Source organism: Bactrocera oleae, chromosome 5 (assembly GCF_042242935.1).
Source record: "Bactrocera oleae isolate idBacOlea1 chromosome 5, idBacOlea1, whole genome shotgun sequence".
In the NCBI taxonomy this organism is placed as follows: domain Eukaryota; kingdom Metazoa; phylum Arthropoda; class Insecta; order Diptera; family Tephritidae; genus Bactrocera; species Bactrocera oleae.
Window position 1 is genome coordinate 9,833,402 of NC_091539.1, and position 22,150 is coordinate 9,855,551.

At 31.2% G+C, this 22,150-nt stretch overlaps 2 protein-coding genes across 2 annotated transcripts in view; one reads left to right on the forward strand and one right to left on the reverse strand.

The window, feature by feature from the left end:
• PIG-K (Phosphatidylinositol glycan anchor biosynthesis class K) overlaps positions 1 to 22,150 on the reverse strand; it is a 50,133-nt gene that overhangs the window by 27,086 nt on the left and 897 nt on the right. The gene's annotated exons all lie outside the window — the stretch shown is intronic.
• Positions 20,634 to 22,150, forward strand: part of LOC106625174 (uncharacterized) — a 106,640-nt gene continuing 105,123 nt past the window's right edge. The window contains 1 exon segment of the mRNA XM_070109953.1: positions 20,634 to 21,349. Coding sequence (XP_069966054.1) covers positions 21,156 to 21,349 — 194 coding nt within the window. The 5' untranslated portion in view covers positions 20,634 to 21,155.

Genomic DNA, 22,150 nt, shown 5'->3' on the forward strand with positions numbered 1-22,150 from the left:
TTCAGTGTGCTTCATTAGATACGAATTTTCACAATTTTGTCTAAGGTATTAATTTGTCCTAGGTATAATTAGTTAGCATTTCAGAGGTATAGTTGCGCATTAAAACTACTAATTGATGGCTAGTTGAATACTAAGGTATGTCAGCTTATATACATATGTACTATATATATACATACTACACTAATTTGTAATTGCAATGCAGAAAATTGAGAAAACGGTACATTTTAAAAGTTTTGTGTTTTTTGTGGAGCGTCAATGAGTGAAAATATATCAAAGTGATCACTTCATATTTATTAAAGAGTTGCACTTTCCTGCAATATCTTTGATTGTTAATTTCTTGCTTTAAAAGAAAGTTGATTAAAGCTTATTATTTGTTTTTGTGATATACAAGTATATGCGTGATAAAAAGCAACGACCAGAACGTGTAAAAATATATATAAATGATCAGCGTGACGAGCTGACTCGATTAAGCTATGTCTGTCTGTCTGTCGGTCAGTCAGAATATATGCGAAGAAATCTTTCAGTTTTTAAGATATCGTCTGAATTTTTGCCCACGTCTTTTTCTCTCCAAAGGGCTGCTCATTTGTTAAAATCGTTATAGGACCACAATACCATAAAGCTGCCATACAAACTGATCGATCATGCTGAAGTCCTTGTATGGAAATTTAGCTCAGAAAACTATAGCATATGGCTGCCATACAACCATGACCGATGAGAATCCAAAAAACAATATTTTTATACCCTTTTATGCTAAAAAAAATCAATCGGTATTGGCTGCACCAATGCTATAACTTTTTTTTCTTTTCTTCCGTATCGTAATACTATTTAATGTTTTATACCCAAAATCGTAGTTTTCCAACGTCATCATTTTTGCTAATTCATACTTTCCGTTATTTATTAAATACATATATATTTATCGGAATATTGTAAATATATGTATATGCCTCTTAAAATTGATATTATAGATTCATATTTGTAAAATACTCATACTTGTACTGGTACTCAAAATTATAGTTGTATTCATAACACATGTATTTATTCTCCTTGTTTTTTTCCTTCAGCATACAAATACGTTTTGTACTACTCATACTCGTTATACTAATACTCATATTCATACTTGTACTCATATTCAAAATATATTTCTTTATAATTTTTGTTTTCTCACTTAAGCCAACTAAAACTTCGAAAACTTCTTCAAACTCATATTCATATTTAAATTATATTTATTTCTGTTATCTTTCTTCGGCCATCAAATATTATTCTGCCCATATTGCAAATTAATTAGAGCCACTGCCGTCCAACTTACTAATATTACAAGCTTGGTTAATACAAACTGTTTTGCTGTTAATTTGTATCCATTATCGTTTTAATTAACACTGAGCTGAACTAAACATATTTCTTTTATAAGTCCATACGGCTGAATATGTTGTCTCTAAGTTATCTTCATCATATATACGGAATCAACTTTTGCGCCACTTAAGTAAACACTTTGTCAGCAACTTTTTGAGCAGGCGACTCCTACGCAAAGGACAAGCCACTGACGCTACATGTTTGTGCATACACACCCCTATACATAACATACTTATGTCACATGACACTGCTAATCGAGTCATGCACACCGACACATAATCTCTAATTATTTTATTACGGTTTTAATCAAAGTTTGCCGTTAACAATAGTGTGTCTTTTATTAATATTTTCTCACCTGCAGGCACGGCCGATGAGAAACTCCCTTTTCTCCTGTATCTGTTTGGAAAAATAATAAAATCGTAGCTGATTGAATTGAAAACAAGATCAGTAGAGGTTTTTGCTTAACAGATTATTCGCAGTAACACTCGTTTAAATTTTAAGAAAAGCTGCGGCTGTGCTACCTTCTCGCAATAGTCAGCCAAAAGGTCGTTAAGCCTATCACAGTCAAATGGATCTGGTACAAATGTCACAGATAACCAATACAGGCACCCAATTTGTAGCCTAACAGTCGTATTTCGCGTTATTTATCGCAGAGATTAGCGTCTCTATCTGACTATTTTTCTAAAAAGTTATGTTATTAGTGCAAGGTAAGCGGAACTTCATGGTAGACCCGCGGAACATGATCTTTTTTCACTACTTGCTATTAAGTAGTTTACTAAATCATCTTTGCATGAGTCATATTTTTTTCCAAATGTAATTGAAGTTCAATAATTCAACAAAAACAGACGATTTTCTTATAATTTTTAATTAGTTGATCCTAGAACCAGAGATTAAATACCTGTGAACGACGCTTTGGTTTATGTTCCAAAAGGTTTGAGAGTCTTTGAATAATATGCATCTTTGCAGTTTCGATAATGTAATATCGTTGAAGCTCAATATATATAATTAGATCGAATTCTATTAAATATTGACCTCAAAAATCACAGCAAGTGTTGGAGAGCAAAAATCTTCGAAAAGGGACCCTGGTCAAGTACAACATAACGCTCCAATCGTCCTCATTTCATAATTTGAAATTTCAAATTAAGCCCAGCTTTTCTCCTCTTAGACTTGGTCTTAGTGTTTCTGTAGCTTTCACCCGCTGGAGCCACGTTGAAACCTTTCAGGACTGTAGAGACTGCATCCAATCGGACTAAATTCTTTACCAGTGTGTCCACAAAGTTTTTTGGCTGAATTATTATGGTTCTGATACGCATAGCTCACTCTTTTGGATACTCCAAGATTCACGAATATTCATCGGATATTAGAAATCCTCACGCTTTTGTGTTTCAAATTCACAAGTTATTCATAATTGGATATTCGACAACGTTCACGGCCTTAGTATTCTGAGTTCCCAAGACCCTAGTAATTGCATATTAGACGTCGTCCACCTCTTATGAGTTTCGTGATTGCATATGTCATATCGAGGGTAAAAGGCTTAAAACAAGATGTGAATCAATATCAGTAGTATGATAATTAGCTGGAAAGAGTCCCTAGATTGAAATAATGTACACCAAGCAAAACTAACCTTGTCGAAATATCCAGTGAGACAATTACTGCTGGAGATATTAGGATTTCAGCGAAAAATACATTAACTTCTTAACCATCGAGTTAAATTACGGGTTCCACAATTGTATTAGTTTATGGGTTCGATCTCACGTGAAGAAAGGTTTGTAAAAAAATAGTTTTTCAACAGAAATTAGGTTTCAGGATCCTTAACATATATTATAACATTTAAAAAAAAAGTACCGAAATTATTTCTTTTTTACAAGGACTTGTACTTAGTTTGGGTTATGAGCTCGATATTAAAAAAATACAAGAGTTTTTTAGGACAGTCGGTTTTCGTTTGTAAAAATATTATTGAAGAGTAGTTCTTATGCGAAAAAGTCCGCTTAGCTTAGCTTAGCTTAATAAATGCCGTTCTTGTTATAAAAATTGACAGTGCCTTAGCGAAGTTTTGTCTATCTAAAAAGCGAAATAAACGCTTAGTTACTTATTTAAATCTAGGCCGTTTCTATTTTGTGACACAACGCTGTATATCGTTGCTTATCAGCTGAAATAGCCTTATATCTTATACAGGCGTCATCCATAAGTATTTTAAATTTTTTCGAAAGTCGAGTTTTAATATAGTAACTTTTTTTACACAAATATATACAATCCGAAAATGTTTATACATTTTTGGTTTAAAATTTTAAATGCTTTTAAAATATTATTAATGATAAATACTGTTAATTTGTTGTGCAAGTGAAGCAAAGTTTTATAAAAAAAAGTTCGCAAATATAGAAAATTTTAAAATAACAAATAATATTAATATATTTTTTCAAATTATAGAAAAAAAAAATAAATTTTTGTTTCGAAAATTTTCAATAAAAATTAGCGCTAAACATATTATTAGTAATTGGGTTTGTAAATTGTTTTTGTGAAAGTGAAAAATATTTTCTATAAAAAACTAAAATCTTAAAATCACAAAATTATTATAACATTTTGGTTTAAAATTTTTAAAACGCTATAAAACTCAAAAAGAGTTTTTTTTATTTTTTCAAATATTTTAAAATACTAAGCAGCTTTACAAAGGATTATTTAGGATAGTCTCAAATAATTTAAGAAAATTAATAAAATTTCTGTAAAAGTATTCACAAAGTTTAATATTTTGCAATCAGCAAAAGGTTTAAATGTATGCTTATAGTTTTTTAAATGCTATAATTAAGAGGGTTTAAAAGCATTATTCATGAAAAATATTTTAAATTTTTTTTGAAACTAACATTTGTTTAGGTCAATTATATCAATATTTTCAAAAGTAAAACAATAATTGCGTATTTTTTTTAGATTAAAATTTAAATTTTAAAGCACCAAAAAATTTGTTTTTTTATTTATATTTTTGAAAAACTTTAAAACATTTATGAGCATTAAGACATATTAACTTAAATAATTACTATCAATATATTTTCAAAATGAATTAATATTTAAGATAAAATCTATCAAAATATACATTTTTAAAATCTCAACAAAATTTAAAAAATGTCTCAAAAAAACTATAAATTTTTGTTTTGAAACTTTAAATAATTTTGAACACTGAAAGCCATTAAAATATTATTTTCGTTAACCACAAAACAATATTTTTCCGGTTTTTTCATTTTCCAAACTAGAAATAAAGGCAAATATTTGTTTAAAAAATTTTTAGTTGAAAAAAACTTTAAATGTAACGCTGACTAACTTTAAAAAAATATTATTTAACTTTTTTTTCTATGCAAAGTCTACATATTTCCACTTATCTACTTTTATTTCTGATTACCAATTTCAGCTATTTACAGCCGCACTGCTATGCGTACATGTGCGATAATCCTCAAGCACACTTTACATACTTACATATATGTATATACGTACATGTATATACACCATTATGCTTCCAACTTTTCCATCTCAAAAACCTGCAAAGCATTTGCTGCTCTTCAAAATTTGTGTGTAACATTCCAAGTTTAACAGGTGGCCTTTGTGCTATAACAGATGGTCTGCAAACTGTTAACAGTGTTTACATTTACTGGGGCTCCATCTCTGACGCAGGCGATGTTCTTTATAGTTTCTATGTTGCGCTGTTTTGATAACATTTTTCGTTAACAGTGAGATGTTATTTGGCTTGGCTATTAAGGAAGAATGGTGGAAAATAACCGCTCTATTTATGATTAAGGAATTGAATAGATTGTTTGGGATATGCAGTATCTACTTTGAAGTATTATTAGACTCTGATGTGTCAGGAAGTAGGCAATCCCTTTATCAGGTTGACTGACTAAAAGAATCAGTTGAGTATACTGCCCAAATCTCTGAAAAGGTACTCTTTGATAAGATTTGTAGTGTGTTCTTGTAACACAAAAATGTGGTTAAGTTCCATTATTTTATATCGAGTTTTGGGCTCCATACATTCGGCTTGGCAAAAGCTCAGAGGTTAAGGCAAAGATTCTTAGAAATCATTCTAGATATTGAAAAGTCTACTCTTGAATTTTCGACTTAGGGCAGTCTTTAGCAACTGCAAGCATGGACCGAGAAAGCTACTTTTTTACTTTGCTAAGAACCGAGAACTTCATGATCTTTTTACCCGATCTAATTAATGAAACTCCAATCCGCTTGTGTCGAAGCTACTCCAGACGTATGAGAAACGACTTGATTTATATTGTGTATGAGATCTATAAACAATATTTGACCTAAATTGTGTTCGTAGGTATACGAGCAATTGCAGACGATTGGTGAAAGACTTAACTCATATTAGAGATTGAGATGTGGATTCGAGATGGAGATGTACACCCGGATTCTTTTGTATACTTATCGACACTAGTTCAGACGTATGATGAAGAATTCATACAAGAGAATAAAATATGTATCCGATATTCGGTTTCTATTGTATTTGTAACAACACGATTTCATCAGAATGTTGGAGTTCATAATTTATGTTAGAATATATAATGAGTTATCGAGCCAACCTTCGAATCTAGTCAAATTAAAATTATGCTTTGAAGCTTTCGAGTCGGATTCAAATTCAGAGGTTTTTAAAATGAAAAAGATTCCTACGTAACCTCAGCAGTTTTTAGAGTTAGCTTGTAATTACTCAGAGTAAGTTTACTTAATTGAGGGTAACTCTGTTTGGAAATATTTCAAGCTTTAAGGTTATATATGATTTTCAATAAATCTGGTTGTATTGAGCAATATATCGAAGTTTGAATACCATATATTTATAGGTTAATCAGTTTCAAGTCTTTCCGACTTGCCGTCTGTTAAGACCACATCCTCCACTAAGCAGCCGAACTCTTTAATTCGCCAGCAGTATGCTCTTAGCAAACTGTTGCATGGATTTAACGGCTCTCCAGCCCGCTGCGGCTTCCGCCGCTTGACCACCACCGAGTCGCATAAAAACATCGCCATTCACCCAACGCTGTTGCGCATCTTACTTCGTAACAGCGAAATGTTAACTTAACAGTCGGCCATGCCATAAATAACAACATCGCCTATTGGCCGGACTCAGTTGCTGTAAAACTCGCGCCGGTAACGGTTCCACAACGTAAAACGAGGTTTACGCGCTGAACGCTTGTGGTTTTCTGAATAATTGAGCAAATAGAGAAAATAAATAAAATTAATGAAAATAAAATTGTGTATGAGAATTTCGTTCAAGGCAGAAATGTGTAAGTGATTATGTGCGCGAAACCGAAGAAAGCTTTCAAAAATTAATAAACAAATAGGAGTGAGTGTGCGCTGCTGCCAAACGCTTGACCTCCAATTGTTGTTGATGTAAAAATGCTGCAGTGAAATTGTTCTCAAGCAGCAAACAGAAAAAAAGCAATCCTCTTTCCGGTGGCTGCCTTCCAGCGTGTCGAACTCTCAACCAATTTCGTGTTTTTTTTTGGATTTTTTTTCGGCTTTTTATGCGTGTACATACATACGTACATAGCTGTCAGCTGTGCGTTATACCAATTATTCTGGTAATTAACGGTCTTATCGTAGCTTAGATAGCGCGTACAATGTAATGCTGCTGTTAACGGTTCGTATGTGTGCATGATTAACACACATATATACATACAAACAAGTATATGACATCAATGTAGCGTGAATGGGTGCGTAGAATTATTTTCGGTAGCCAAAAAAAGGCGCATATATGTATGTGCTGATGACTATTTGTGATTGGCAGCTGGCTTGATTCATTGCGAAAGGTAAATAAAAGCGAATTGTCAGCTCCCATCGATAGGCGATATGTTAAAATAAAGCGTAAACTTTGTTGGCGACAAGTGCGGCTGAGCGTTAATTTATTTTACAAGTAGACAGTTTTATTTTTGTTTTTTGTAAACATTGTTTATAATAACTGTGTCGATTCATAGTTCTAATTAATTTGCTATGTATATTTTGTTGTGTATATATATATATGTACATATATTTTTGTTTATATACCAAAAATTTGTTGGTCATGCTGCAATTTTGTTAATGAGTTCGAGAGCAACAGGGAAAAATAATACTAATACATAAAAGAAAATTAAAATAAAAAATAAATTCCAAAAATGTTAGTACAATGTTTTAAATATTAACAAAAATTTTAATATTAATAAAATATAGTATAATAAATATCCCAAAAATTGATGAAAAATATTAAATCGAATAAAAAAGTTTAGTAAAAAAACAGCAAATAAGTAAATAATGATTTAACAAAATATATAAAAACAATAACAAAATTGTGGAAGTAAATAAATCAAATAAATAGAATTCTTATATAATAACCATAATAATAAAAATAATAAAAAATATTAAATAACATAAGAAACAAAATTAAATAAATAACGGAAAATAAAAATAGTTCTAAAGATAAATAATAACAGCAAAATTGTCAATAAAATTAATAAATTAATAAACCAAAATATTAACATTAACTTTCACTTCGGTGGCACCGAAGCTATAATATCCTCCACAGTTGCAGATTTTTGCATAGATGGGTATAAGATATTATTTATCTCGATTTTGATCGGTCAGTTTGTATGGCAGCTATAAGCTCTAGTGTTTCCATCGGAACAATATATTTGGAAATTATAGCGTGATAAAACTTGATTAATAAGTTATGACAAATTTTGTAAAAATAACAAGTAAAATCAAAAGTTTTCCATGCAAACACTTGATTCCGATCGCTTATTTTGTATGACAGCTTTATGTTATAGTTGGCAGATCTAAATGAGTGAGTATAAGTGAAGATACCTTGCCAAATAACAAAGCTTTCCACACAATGACTTGAGTTCGATCGTTCAGTTTGTGTAACAGCTATATGCTATAACGATGTCTCGAATAGTAATCTGTTCCAATTTCAAATCAAACGCATAAATAACTTGGTAAATTAAAAATATTTCCATATAAGAAATAGAGTTTGATCGGTTAATTTGTATGGCAGCTGTATGCTATAATTGTTCTATTGAACAGTTTGTTCGGATATTGTAGCTCTGTCTTAATTTGTAACTTATGCCAAATTTCGTGAAGATATCTTGTGAAATAAAAAAGTTTTTAACACAAAGACTTTAGTTCGATCGGTTAGTTTGTGTGGGAGCTATATGTTATAGTGTTCAGATCAGAACAATTTCTTCGAAAACTTTACTAACGCTTTGGACAATAATTTATGCCAAATTTTGTGAAGACAGACAGACGGATATGGCTAATTAGACTCAGTTCGTCACACTGGTCATTTGTATATGTACTTTATAGAGTCTTCGACGTTTCCATTAGGGTGTTTCAAATATCGTTTCCAAATTAATGTACCCTGTATACTACATTTTGCTTGTCCGAAATAAACGAAAATCACTATAATGGATATATTGGAACTAAGGGAAGATCTGTACTGAATTAATGACCTTTTGCTATTACTCAACTGTACTAGAAAAAATATGGTCAAGCAATTTTATGTAGATAACTGGCATACTAATCAGCATATTCGGCATAAGGTCTGCTGGAATAATGAAAACTATTATATATAATATATGGAATTTGGGGTGACTCATGAACCAACTTCATTTATTTTCAAAATGAAACTGTAGCATATATATGCAATATTATACGGTAACTAAATTTTTCTAAGACCCTAGCTTATTGACCGATATATACGCTATAAATTCAAACACAAGTTCAATCTATATGTTAGGTATATATTCAGTATTTAGGGACTTGAAAAGGTATACTCCGATTTCGACTATTTGTGAGAGTGAGACGATTTATATACTGTAAAGTAAAAGAATCATAAGGAATTTAAATTTGTTGTATATGATCGTTTTGTGGCCCGATTACGCCCAGCGGGATAATATTATTCATCTAATGGTACTGAGATACAGGACTGCATCTAAAGGTAGCCGGCTATACAAACATTGTCCAGTTTTGGTGATGGCTCTTTAGAAGATGTTCAGATAACAATTCATCATAAATCAAATAATAATTTCTTCATTATAAGTATAAAGATGTTGGTAAAGATAAAGATAAAGATGAAGGTAAAGGTAAAGGAAAATAAAAATATAAAGATAAATATAAATATAACTGTAAGTTAAAGAAAGAGATAAAGTTAAAGTTAAAGGTAAAGATAATGATGAAAATCAACATGACAAAGATAACGATACATACATATAAAGATAATAATACAGATAAGAATAAAGTGAAAAATAAACATGAAATAAGAAAGCGGTGAAGAAAAATATAGGAAAATAGAAATTTAAAATGATTGACAGGAAAGAAGAATCTGAAAATGAGAGCGATTTATTTTTATTCTTTGAGTCTAGAAACTAAAAATATGTTAACGAAAAAGACTAAAAAGAGCTTGAATCTCCTTGATGGAGCTGTGGTGCTGGTTAATCCAACAAGTTTTGCGCCAAACAGATGCCAAGTGCTATACTGTTTACAAATATAATTTTACCTTCCAGCTTTTACGCGCAACATTCATTAATTTCACAACATTGCTGCAGCCGTTTATTGACGACGTGTTATTGTAATTGCATACTTTTCGAAGCGTAATGCAGAATATCGCGAATTTCAACATGTAGCGTTGCCAAATAAGAAACATTTTTTTTAAACGAATTTTCCAATTTTATGCTACATACATACGGTTATGTGTATCAAATTCTAAATCGAAACTTGCTTTCTTTGTAAAATTTATCGATTTAATTTGAAAAAAATTTAAAAATTTTTGTTATATTATACTATAAGAGTTGGCAGCCTTCTATTGATAAATTTCAATTATAAATAATACATTTCAATAATAAATTCCGCATTTAATTGAATTTCAGCAATTATACAAATTTTATATTGAAACCTCATTGTGATTTCAACTGCTTTGAATTTCAATGCTTAGCTCATTGATTTATTTGGTTATTTCAATTATTATTATTTTTTTGCCGGCTATAAACCTCTTTCGTTTGCGTATGAAACTACAATATATCGTCTGAGGAGTATATTAATGACAAGCAAATATTTTTGCAATAAAACTAAGTGCAGAAAAAAATAAATAAAAATTCCTAGAGAATTTTCAAATTCACAAATACACAATAACAACAAATACAAAAAAAACAACAACTAAGCATGCATATTGCCACAACAATAATAACTCAGAGCATATCAACAGCTCGTAAGCAAAGCAGCAACAAGAAAAACAAAAACAATAAATAGCATAACAAAAATACCAAAAATATTTCGACTTTATCAATGTTGAGTCCAACAATTTGCCAAGTGTTGTCTCAGAATGACACGGCATATGCAGATTGTGGGCGTAAAGGCGTAGTAGACAGGTGTGAATCACTCCTTTGTATGAGCGCCTGCAACAACAGCAACAATAGAGTTTATGGTGAACAGCAACAGCTTAATTTATATTTCACCAACACAATGAGACGTTGTCAGACTAACGGTAAATGTTGTTACATACATACATAACCGTACACGTGAAGGCCTCCAAAGCAAAGCTCAGGGATTGTTTGTGTAGATTATCCGGTCACAGGAAGGACACGATACACAGGATGCGATTAAGTGAAGCGAGTGTACAAACACATACACGAGCACATTTTTCTATATAATAATAACACGCAATACGTTTTATAAATTGTCAGACAATTTAAAAAAATATAATGGACAAGCATGAGGAAGATAAGTAAGCGAGATGACAAAAATAACAAGTAGAAAAGGAGTGGATATTTGTTTTTTTCACGCAATTTAAAAGTATTTGCTGTGTCCGATGCTGAAGTTTTATTTAGATAAGACAACACTAGTGATGTGGGTGCTTGAGCAGAAGGGCACACCGATGCAGACTAGATCAAAGACGTTGATTGAATATCGAATCAAAGTCTAAGTTAAATTAAGTTCAGTTACGTTAAGTTAAGTTTAGTGAAGTTTCAGTTCAGTTTAGTAACTTTAAGTTAAGTCAAGTTTTGTTAAGTTAATATAGGGTAAATTAAGTTGAATTAAATACATTTCACGAATTTAACTTCTTCTACATTCATTTTAGTTTCGTTTAGGTTTATTAAGGTATTTTAGGTTAAATTCAATTAAGTTAAGTTATTTTAAGTTAAGTTTAGTAAACCCAGTAAGTTGAGTTCAGTAAAGTTACGATAAAGAAAATTTCGTTAAATTATATATAAGTCGGTTAAGTTAAGCTATGTTAAGTTAAGATAAATTAAATATATTGCATTTCAATTAAACTAGATACTTCTTTAATCTTTTCAGCTTCTTTTAGGTATATGAAGTTAAGTTAAGTTAAATTAAGTTTAATTAAATAAATTTCACACATTCAACTACTTATTCAGTCATTACATTTTCATTTAAGTATATTAAGTTAAGTCAAACCAAGTTAAGTTAATTAAGGCTAAGTTACTTGAAGGTAAGTTCACTTAAACTAAATCTGTTTGGTTTAGTTTAGGTAGCCTAAGCTAAGTTAGGTCAAGGTATTTTAAATTTAGTTTAGTCAAATCATGTCAAGTTAAGCTAAGTTAAGATAAATTAAATTAAATAAATTTTTTTAGAATCTTCTGTGAGTCTTAGGTATGTTAAGTTAAGATAAGCTAAGCTAAGTCTGATTAAGTTAACTTAATTAAACTCAAGTCAAACTAAATTAAATGAATTGTGTTGATTTAATTTCTTGTCCCTTCGTTTTCGTTAAGTTACGTTTATTTGTGTTAAGTTAAGCTAAATATATTTCATGAATTTAACTATTTTTTTTTATTTAAGTATTATTACGTTAGATATACAGTTAATTTTCGTTTGTTTTGGTTTAACTTAGCTTAAATTAATTAAATTCCCTTCAATTTATTTAAGCTACGTTAAGGAAGGTTAAGTGAAGTAAAGCTAAGTAAAGTTGCGCAAAGTTAGCTAAAATTAAATATATATTCAGAATTCAATTACTTAATTATTCTGTCCATTTTCATTTATGTATGTAAAGTTAAGTTAATTCCAATTTAAAAACAAAATTTTTTTTGTTTTTTGGTTTAACTAAAATAAGTTCAGTACTTTCTGTTTTATTTAAGTATATTAAGTTACGTTAAGTTTTGAATTCAACTTAACTTAAACTAAGTAAATTCTGTTCAGTTTAGTTAGGCTACGTTAAGGAAGGTTAAGTCAAGTCCAACTAGGTTAAGTTGATTAAAGTTAGGTAAAGTGAAATATATTTCATGCATTTAGCTACTTGCTTTTTATACTCTCGCAACCTGTTGCTACAGAGTATAATAGTTTTGTTCACCTAACGGTTGTTTGTATCACCTAAAATTAATCGAGTTAGATATAGGGTTATATATATATAAATGATCAGGATGAAGAGACGAGTTGAAATCCGGGTGACTGTCTGTCCGTCCGTCCGTCTGTCCGTCCGTCCGTCTGTCCGTCCGTCCGTCCGTGCAAGCTCTAACTTGAGTAAAAATTGAGATATCTTTATGAAACTTGGTAGACATGTTTCATGGTACCGTGAGACGGTTGGTATTGCAGATGGGCGTAATCGGACCACTGCCACGCCCACAAAACGCCATTAATCAAAAACAAATAACTTGCCATAACTAAGCTCCGCAATAAGATACAAGACTGTTATTTGGTACACAGGATCACATTAAGGAGGGGCATCTGCAGTTAAAACTTTTTTTTTAAAAGTGGGCGTGGTCCCGCCTCTAATAGGTTTAATGTGCATATCTCCTAAACCGCTAACGCTATAATAAGAAAATTCTCTAGAAGCAAATTTTTTTAGCACTTCTATTGACGGTGTGAAAATAGTTGAAATCGGGTGGCAACTCCGCCCACACTTCATATAACGGTACTGTTTAAAACTACTAAAAGCGAGATAAATCCAGCACTAAACACGCCAGAGACATTAAATTTTATCTCTGAGATGGTATAAGATGACTTTATAGGAACCGCGTTCAAAATTAGTCAGTGGGCGTAGCACAGCCCACTTTTAGGTGAAAACCCATATCTTGAGATCTGCTCAACCGATTTCAACCAAATTCGGTGCGTAACGTTCTTTTCATGTTTCTATGTCATAGTGCGAAAATGGGCGAAATCGGACTACAACCACGCTTACTTCCCATGTAACACCATTTTCAATTCCATCTGATTCTTTCACTTTCCACTATGCAAATCAGGTAACAATGATTATATCGGGGTAAAACTTTGCGTGAATAATGCAATTAAAGTGTGCCACCTTGCGGCCAAAAATTGTCTAAATCGAACCAAAACTGTTCAAACCCCTAAGTACTAAATATGTGGACCCCAGTGCCTATAGTTGACCTTCCACCGAAAATATCAGTCAATCCACAAAGAAATCTCAAACGAGTATACCATTTGACTTTGCGAGAGTATAAAATGGTCGGTTACATCCGAACTTAGCCTTTCCTTACTTGTTTCATTTTCATTTATGTACGATTTAAATTAATTTAAATTAATACATTTGGTTTAACTAAAATTAATTCAATCCTTTCAGTTTCGTTAAGTTATATAGGACTTAACTAAGAACAACTTCAATAATATATTTGGTTATATTTTGTTATGCTAAGTTCTGTTAAGTTAAGTTACGTTAAGTTAGGTTACGCCAAGCTAAATTAAGTTCAGGTTAGTTAAACTAATTGTGTGAATTTACCTAAGAATTATTGCAATAGCTTTATTAGGTTATATTGAGTAAGGTGAAGTTCCGTTAAGTTAAGATAAAGTTAAGTCTAGTTAAATTGAGTTCTGTAAAGCTAAGAAACGTATGCTCTGTTCATTTACCTTAAACTTCATCAGTCCATTCAGTTTTAATTTAATATCTTTAAATTAAATGCGACACGAAATATAATATCCAAACCTCTGTATAACTTTATGATGGCACCAAATGCGTATATTATGCAAGCTATTATGCCCAAGCTATAAATACACGCAGACGTGCAGGAAGAAAGGAAGGAAGAAAATTATAATATGGAATAACTAAATACAAACCGAAGCGGCAATAAAAGCCAAAATATACAATAAATAACAGCAATATTGCTACAGTGTGGCAATAAATAAGGCAAAACGCCTTCGCCTAACGGTGCATGCTGTAAGAGTCGGCAGCGGGTGGTAGAATGATGCCAACTAGGCGAAAGTGAAAAGTTATGTATTTTATGCGCGTACCTATGCGTTGTAGTGACGACAACTACACTTTTGTTGCTTTAGTTTCTGTTGTTGCTTGTTTTGTTACCAGTTCGTGTTTTTTACGAGTATCCGTGCTATTGTTTTTATTATAACATGCTGCTAGAATTGTTTACGCTCACTTTTTCCACTGAAGTGTGGTGCCTTTGGTTTCTGTTATACTTTTTACTTCTGATATTAACAGTTTTTTTATTGTTGCTACGTGTTTTTGCTTTTATTGTTTTACATAGAAAAAGGCTCGAAAGTATTTATAGACATTGAAGAAATTTGGTCTTTTAGGTTTTTACCTTCTTTCGTGTTTCTCTCAAGCACAAATCATCATTTTCGCTCGCTTTTGATTACACATTTCATTTGCAGCGCTGTTTTTTAGTATTTTTAATAATTAATGTAACCTTGAAGACGGGCAAAATAGTCTAGACAATGTTGTTTCAAATGAATTGCAACTCGTTTACATTCCAGGTGATTGAATCAGCCATATACGCAGTTTGCTTTGCCTCCAGGACCTAACCACCCTTCTACTTAGTAGCTTTTGTCAATTCGTTTTGAATTTGTAACGGTATAGCTTCGTAAAAAGTCCAAATGTTGACAAAGGGAGGATAACAGAAGCAAAGAGGCAATTAATCCAGTATTCAGTCACTCCCAAGAATCAAAGTATATTAAAATTCCGATCACTTATCTCATAGCAAATAGCCTGTGCTGTATGGAACCGGTATTTAGCGGACTTTTTCTTAAGTGGATCTAAATTCTTAGATGCAAGTATATTCGAAAAATCTCTCCGTTTTATTAGAGTGTAGCTGTTCCGAATCTAACATTGTGGACTCAATACCTACCTAGTACATATAGCGTTGAAGGTACGTATACCAGACGTGTCAAAATCTTAAGCCTGTTAAGTTACAGGTCAACTTTTGTGTATGTCTAACATGGCATGGCTCCCTATATTATCCATTTACCGAAATTAAAAGATATGGTTCAGAATTTGTGGGACATTTCGAGTTATGTACACGTTTTTTATTTCCCAAATCGGGTCACATCTAAAGGCACTTGTATGTTGTGATATACTAATTGAGGTGGGATGAGCCAGAGAATGGCCGTATTAAAAAAACTTACTGACAATGGAATCAGGCTTTCATCTTGCCGCTAAACAGTCGTTAGTATGAACAGAACTTCAGTTTCGCCTTTCATTTAGCTACTCTAAGCTGCTTAGCAAGGGAATGATTATAAGATATACTATTGAGTTTAAATCGATCAAATCTTAATAGGGGCTGAAGAGCTGCCTGTTTCTCATAAGAAAATATTGTCGTCTGCCAGGGGAATATATGAACTCGTAGGTCGAATCCGGACTGATGATTTTCTAAAGATTAAGTCTGAGTTCACAACCCTAGAGATCCTTTATTACTTCTTCTGAGTAAGACAACTAATACACCAAGCCAGGTGGATCTATTTCACCTAATAAAGACAAGTGAACATGAAAAAAGACGGCCAACCTTCGGTCAGGTTTCGACATTTAATCTCTGCCCAAACATTAAGTAGGACTCTGACTTCTGTATTCGAAATCTATAAACTTCGCTTTGAGGGACTCGATCGATTCTTAGAAAATTTTTTTGGCCAATAATGAGGTCTTCTATTGTAGTAAAATCATCTATGAGAATCTTCTGCTCAAACTCAGCTAATCTTCGAATGTTTTTAATGTTGTATACTGTAGAAATAATTTTAAAAGTAGCATTTCTTTAACTGACAATATTTTCAGAGGGCAAGCTCTAGATTTTTGCATGTCTCTTTTCAAAGAAAAGGTATCGAGGCTTAATTCACCTTTCAAAAAAATTCGAAAATTAATTCATTTCATTTCTTCTCCCACTACTTATGTATGTATGCAAGTGATCCTATAAATAGACCCATTCACAGCCCTGTAGGTCAATTAAAATTTCATTTTCTAAGTGTTGTTGTAAGAGGTTATTATTAAATGCGCGCGTGCAAGTGGCCGTTGAGCAGGAACACTCGTTATTTTCATGTAATTATCTCGAAATTAAGTACTCTCCGGTGCTTACAATGTAACACATAGGCCTATGCATGCAAACGCATTTATTAACAGTGTGCGATGAAAGTGGGAGTACTTGCAAAAATGTATGATGATTTGTGGCATTTATGCTGAGAGCACTTGTAGGAATATCTGATTAAAGTAGTCTCTCTCGAACTGTTAACAAAATAGTTACATTGAAAGTTTTGTCGATTATATCGATATATATCGATACCTAACGGTTTTAGAAGCAGAGTAGACGTTTTGGCGGGGGGTGTTGTTTGAAATGATATAGTGGACTTAAGTGAAGCTTCAATAAATACCAAGGTTTTTTCTAAGCCCATTGTACAATCCATCGTAGGTTTAAATCATGCTCAGAGAAAAATGTTTATTCCATCTGCTGTTGCTCTCCAGTTGGCAATTTCAAACTTACGCGTACATTTTTTTATCTTTAAAATATTTCTCCTAAAAACTTTTGAGGCGTTAGACGTCTCTCTAAATATGTTAGTAACTCCATTTGTAGCGAAAAATCAATATTGAAATTGTATGTAGATGGCAAAATAGCTCCCAAAGTCCAATGTTATTTAGTCTTAGTATGTTGAAAACATTTTAAATCTTCTACATAAGGGATTTTATTTAGACTTACACCTTATTTTACAATAATAAACCTTAAAAGATTTTACGTCCATAATCTAATATTCAACGTTTATAGGACATGCTGAAAATACTAAAAATTCATCTGCCATGCTCGTATAGAACTGAAACTGAAGTTATCAAACACCTTTTGTTTAGAGAGAAGATCTCAGCTGCACCATTTTTCGAAAGCTATTTAAAAGCTTAGAAAAGGTTTCAAGAAATAATAGCTAGCTCCTCAGTTTTTGAGATATGGATCGATATTTGTCCGAACCGCCGATATCAGACAACTAAAGCGTATAGCTGGCATATAAACTGACCGATTCTAATAAAGTCATTATATAGAAAAATTTTTATTTGACAAGTTATCTTTACGAAATTTAGCACAGATTATTGTCCCAGACAATAGTACAATATCCAAATCAGTTGTTCTGATCCGACTATTATAGCATATAGCTGTCATACAAACTGACATATCCAAAACTAGTCCTTGTATGGAAATTTGTTTTAATTGGCGAGATATCTTGACGAAATTTGGCATATATTATTATACAAGGCAACGCTATCAACTCCGCGCAAAGCTTTAAGATCGAATCACTATAGCATAAAGCTATCATACAAACTGGTCGATCAAAATCAAGTCATCGTATGGAAAACTTTTTTGTTTGTGAATGTATGGTATATATATGTATGTATATATGTAGCTTTGGTGCAACCAAAATTAATAAATTTTCTTTTTTTCTTATCAAAGTTGTTTCCCTCTATTCGAATTTTTTTCGTTCACACTACTATTAACCAATGTATGAGCGTTATGTGCTTGCAACCTTAAACAAATTACGTTAACGATCAATTTTCCACTAAGCGAGTACATACGTATTGAAAATATTCCACATAAATAGTATACAACAACAACCAATTAAAACATATATGTATGTGAGTATGTCTGAAGTGGCGAGTTATTTACAACATTGTTAACCCCTTTAAGCGACTTTTAAAGCAATTATGATCACCGAAAGCACATATAAACTTATAAATATATATACAGAACAATACAACTTCAATGACGGTCACTCGCAGTACCGTCGGTCATTTAAAAGTGCGTATAGTAGAGGGCATACATATGTGAGTGTGTGATTCAGATCGTTATATATATATGTATACATATACCCGTTACTCAATTACACACCAACGCGTGGCTAAAAGTAAATTTAAATAATCGAATACTTCACCGCTGTGTGGAATGTACATACATACGAAAACATACATATACACCTATATACCCACACATATAACCAATAAGGATACTCTCTGCCTTGTACAAAGTTAACCCACCACAGAGCAGGAAATGACAAAATTGTAACATAATAACAAGAAAGACAAAAATAGAAAAACGAAAACAATAGTAACAATAACAAAGTCGTGGTTAGCTGTATTAAATAATAAATAGCAATTTGTGATAGCAAAATTGCGTAGAAAAGTTGCAAACTAATTTGTAAAACAACTGAAAAAGTATTAAAAGCAAATAGTAGAAAATGAAAGGAAGACAAATATAAAAAAATAAATAAAAATGATAAATCTTAAAACTTTTCGAACTTTTTAACAGAAAATACAAAACGAAAAGCTTTAAGTTCATCAAAGTGTCTGAAGGTTCTTACCCCCAGAGAACCTGGTGAGCGCAACTCGCTCAATTATATATATTATTATATATAAAAGGCATATAGTTTAAGTATATTATAAAATATATTACACTAGGGTGGGTCAGTTACTATTTTATCATAATTTTTCTTGCTACAAGCTTTCAACATAAAAAAAGTAATGAAAATATATTCAGTGCTTTCAAATATTTTGAGACTCCTTAATACTAAATCAATTATTTTTACATTTTAATGGCACAGCGGAGGAGTTTTAAAAAAGAAATGTTAATATAAGTAAAGATATTCACAATTGAACGAAAATTTTAACTAGAGTTGGTAATATGCAAAGATTCAGAAGTAAGTATAATAATAAGTAAATTTAAAGATCTTTTTAAGCCATTCGACGTAAACCTTTTTAAATTTAACTACACCGTCCCATGTTGTCCCTTATTAAAAAATTGTTGTCTAAAGTATAAAATATAATAAAATGCACTCCGTTGAACTCAGAGAAGATTAATTAAAAGCAAACACTTTTAATGGCCTTTTATCACCGTGACCTTGGCGTGGCGCACAGACAGTGCTAATGCCTGCGGTGAACCGGTTAAAAGCGACGGAACGAGCAAATAAATGCGAAAGGTGTGACCTTTTGCACAGGCCAAAATCAATTTGTAATTGAGAAAGTGTGTGAGAGAGTAGCTCGAGGTGGGAGTGAGAGGTTACACCGATGTGAAAGCACTGAAAGGGATTCTTTGCACAATTATAATGAATATATTTTTTGAGTTTTTATTTTAAATTTTATTTTAATTTTAATTGTAATTTAATTTTGATTTGTTTTAATTTTCAATTTTAATTTTAATCTTGATTTTTTTTTGGTTTTGATTTAATTATGATTTTAATTTTAATATTAATTTTAACTTTAATGTTAATTTTAGTTTTATATTTTAATATTAATTTAAATGTAATTTTATTTCAATATAATGTTCTTTTATTTGAGCATATTTTATTTTTTTTAAGTTTAGGAATAATTTAATTTAGTTTTACTCTAATTAATTGAATATATTTTTTTATTTCAAGGGAAAATTTAGTAAGTGAGTTAAATAGTATATCTTCAAAACCAAACCGTAAAATGTATTATTTATTTTACTTTTAATTTAAATTGTTAATTTTTCAATTTTATGTATTTACTTTTTTTAAATTTATTTAATTTTATTACATAATATTTTTAGTTTTAATTTTATTTAAAACATATTTTTGAAATTGTGTATAAGTTTTTCGTCGAAAAGAATTGAATAAAACACGTTATGAAATTCTAAGCAATAAATAGTATTAAAAAAAAGTAAAATATTAATATAAAAATATAAATATATTATAAAATGTTATTAAATAATAATAATAATATTTTAATTATAAAATGTCATAAATTTTTTTTGCAGGATCTTTAGCATACCTTAAGGCAGCTTCAATTTTAAAACATTGACAAATCGCGTACATACAAAAAAAATTTATAAATATAAAAAAAAATTACAATAATAATAAAATTAATTTAACTTTTATTTGTCAAAGATGAAATTGCCGTAATAAATTAAGAGTACAAAATTCAATATATAAATTAAATTAAAATATTTATTAAGGAATACAAAATTTGAAATTGTTAAAATATTTTTAAATTTCTAAAATACCTTTATGTTTTACAAAATATATTTAACTAAAATAAAAAAAAATATAGACATATATATTTTTAATTTATTTCGCAGAATGAGAGAATAAAGAAAAATTATTTTAAAAAATTAAATTTTGGAATTAAAAAAAAAATTTAAACAAATAAAAATTGAGTAAAATTCATTAAAGTATTAGATTATCGATTCTTTGTTAAAACCAGTTAATAATTTTCGAGGGGCTCATCGATAAAAATGACAAATTAGAAAATTTCCGAAAACTATTAAAATTCACAGAAGCGTGTCGCTCATACGCACAGGCAAACCAGTGGAATACACATAATAAATTACTAACAGCAGTAAAGGCATAAAAGGTACAAAAAGTGTGTGAGTGGGTGTACCAACCATAAATCTACAACAACTATAGGACGCAACAAACACACGGAATGTCAGTTCGAAGAGCGATTGCGAATTATTGAAGTGATTATATAAACACAACAGCGCAACTAATTAAATGAAGCTAATTTGTGCAAGTGCGGCCAGTGTCTATAAAACGTAATTAGACAAAAAACGGTGCATAAAAATCAAAGACAACACCTTGCATACACAAACAACAACAAGAAACAAACAACTTAAGCATCTAGCAGCATGACTGAGAACAAGGCCAGCAGTGGCGGCAGCACAGAAATCGTCAGCAGTCACAACAACAATGCGCAAGGCCATAGCACGAATATCGGCAGTGGCAACACCAAGCTGAAGGATAAGAAAATCGACAACGAAACGACAGTCGCGCTGGCGGATACGCAACATGAGCGGGAAAAGGATAAAGAGCCGCATGACATGTGAGTGCAAAAGTGTGGCAAATGAGAGCGAATGCTAAAACTAAATATGTACAGCAAGACACATACAAACATAATTGTGTATGATAAATATTTTTACAGCAATGTGTATATATACCGTTGTGTATATAAATATATTTACAAAGTGCTCATGCTCTGTATATATAAAAACGAAAGCGTGTTTTTGTTGGCCTGCCGCCTGGCTGCACGTTGCTGTCAATACAAGTTGGGGAAAATTGTGTTGTACATACATATACATATAATTATTTGTATAAATTTCTTTGCAAGTGTTTATATGTAAGCGGCGAGGAAAGACAAATGACTGCAATAACTGAGCCAAATGATATATTTTAATAAGCTTAGCTGAGCCAGTGGATTTATTTAGCATATACAATACAAATATAAACATACCTACAGTTAAAAACAACTTGTATATGACTGCAAAAGTCTCAATTTTTCATTTAACTTTACCTCAATTTCGCGCTGTGCCTTTTTTGGCTGCGCTGACTAGCACAATATATAAGAAAGTTATTTATAAAAGCTCATCATCTAAGTGGATTAACCTTGGTTGACATTAAGTTAAACAGAAATAAATAATATTGATAAAAAAATATTATTAATGGAGCAGCTGTAAAATTGTTTGCATTTATGCATGAGTTTGTGTGGAGAGCATTATACTTGTACTGAATATAAAACTTTGGTGGCTTAAAGGCTGCTTGATTGTGAAGCACGGTAAGCAAATGGCATTGTGTATGCGCTAAGCTTGCTGTCAAATATAAAAAAAGAAATATTTTTGCAATTTAG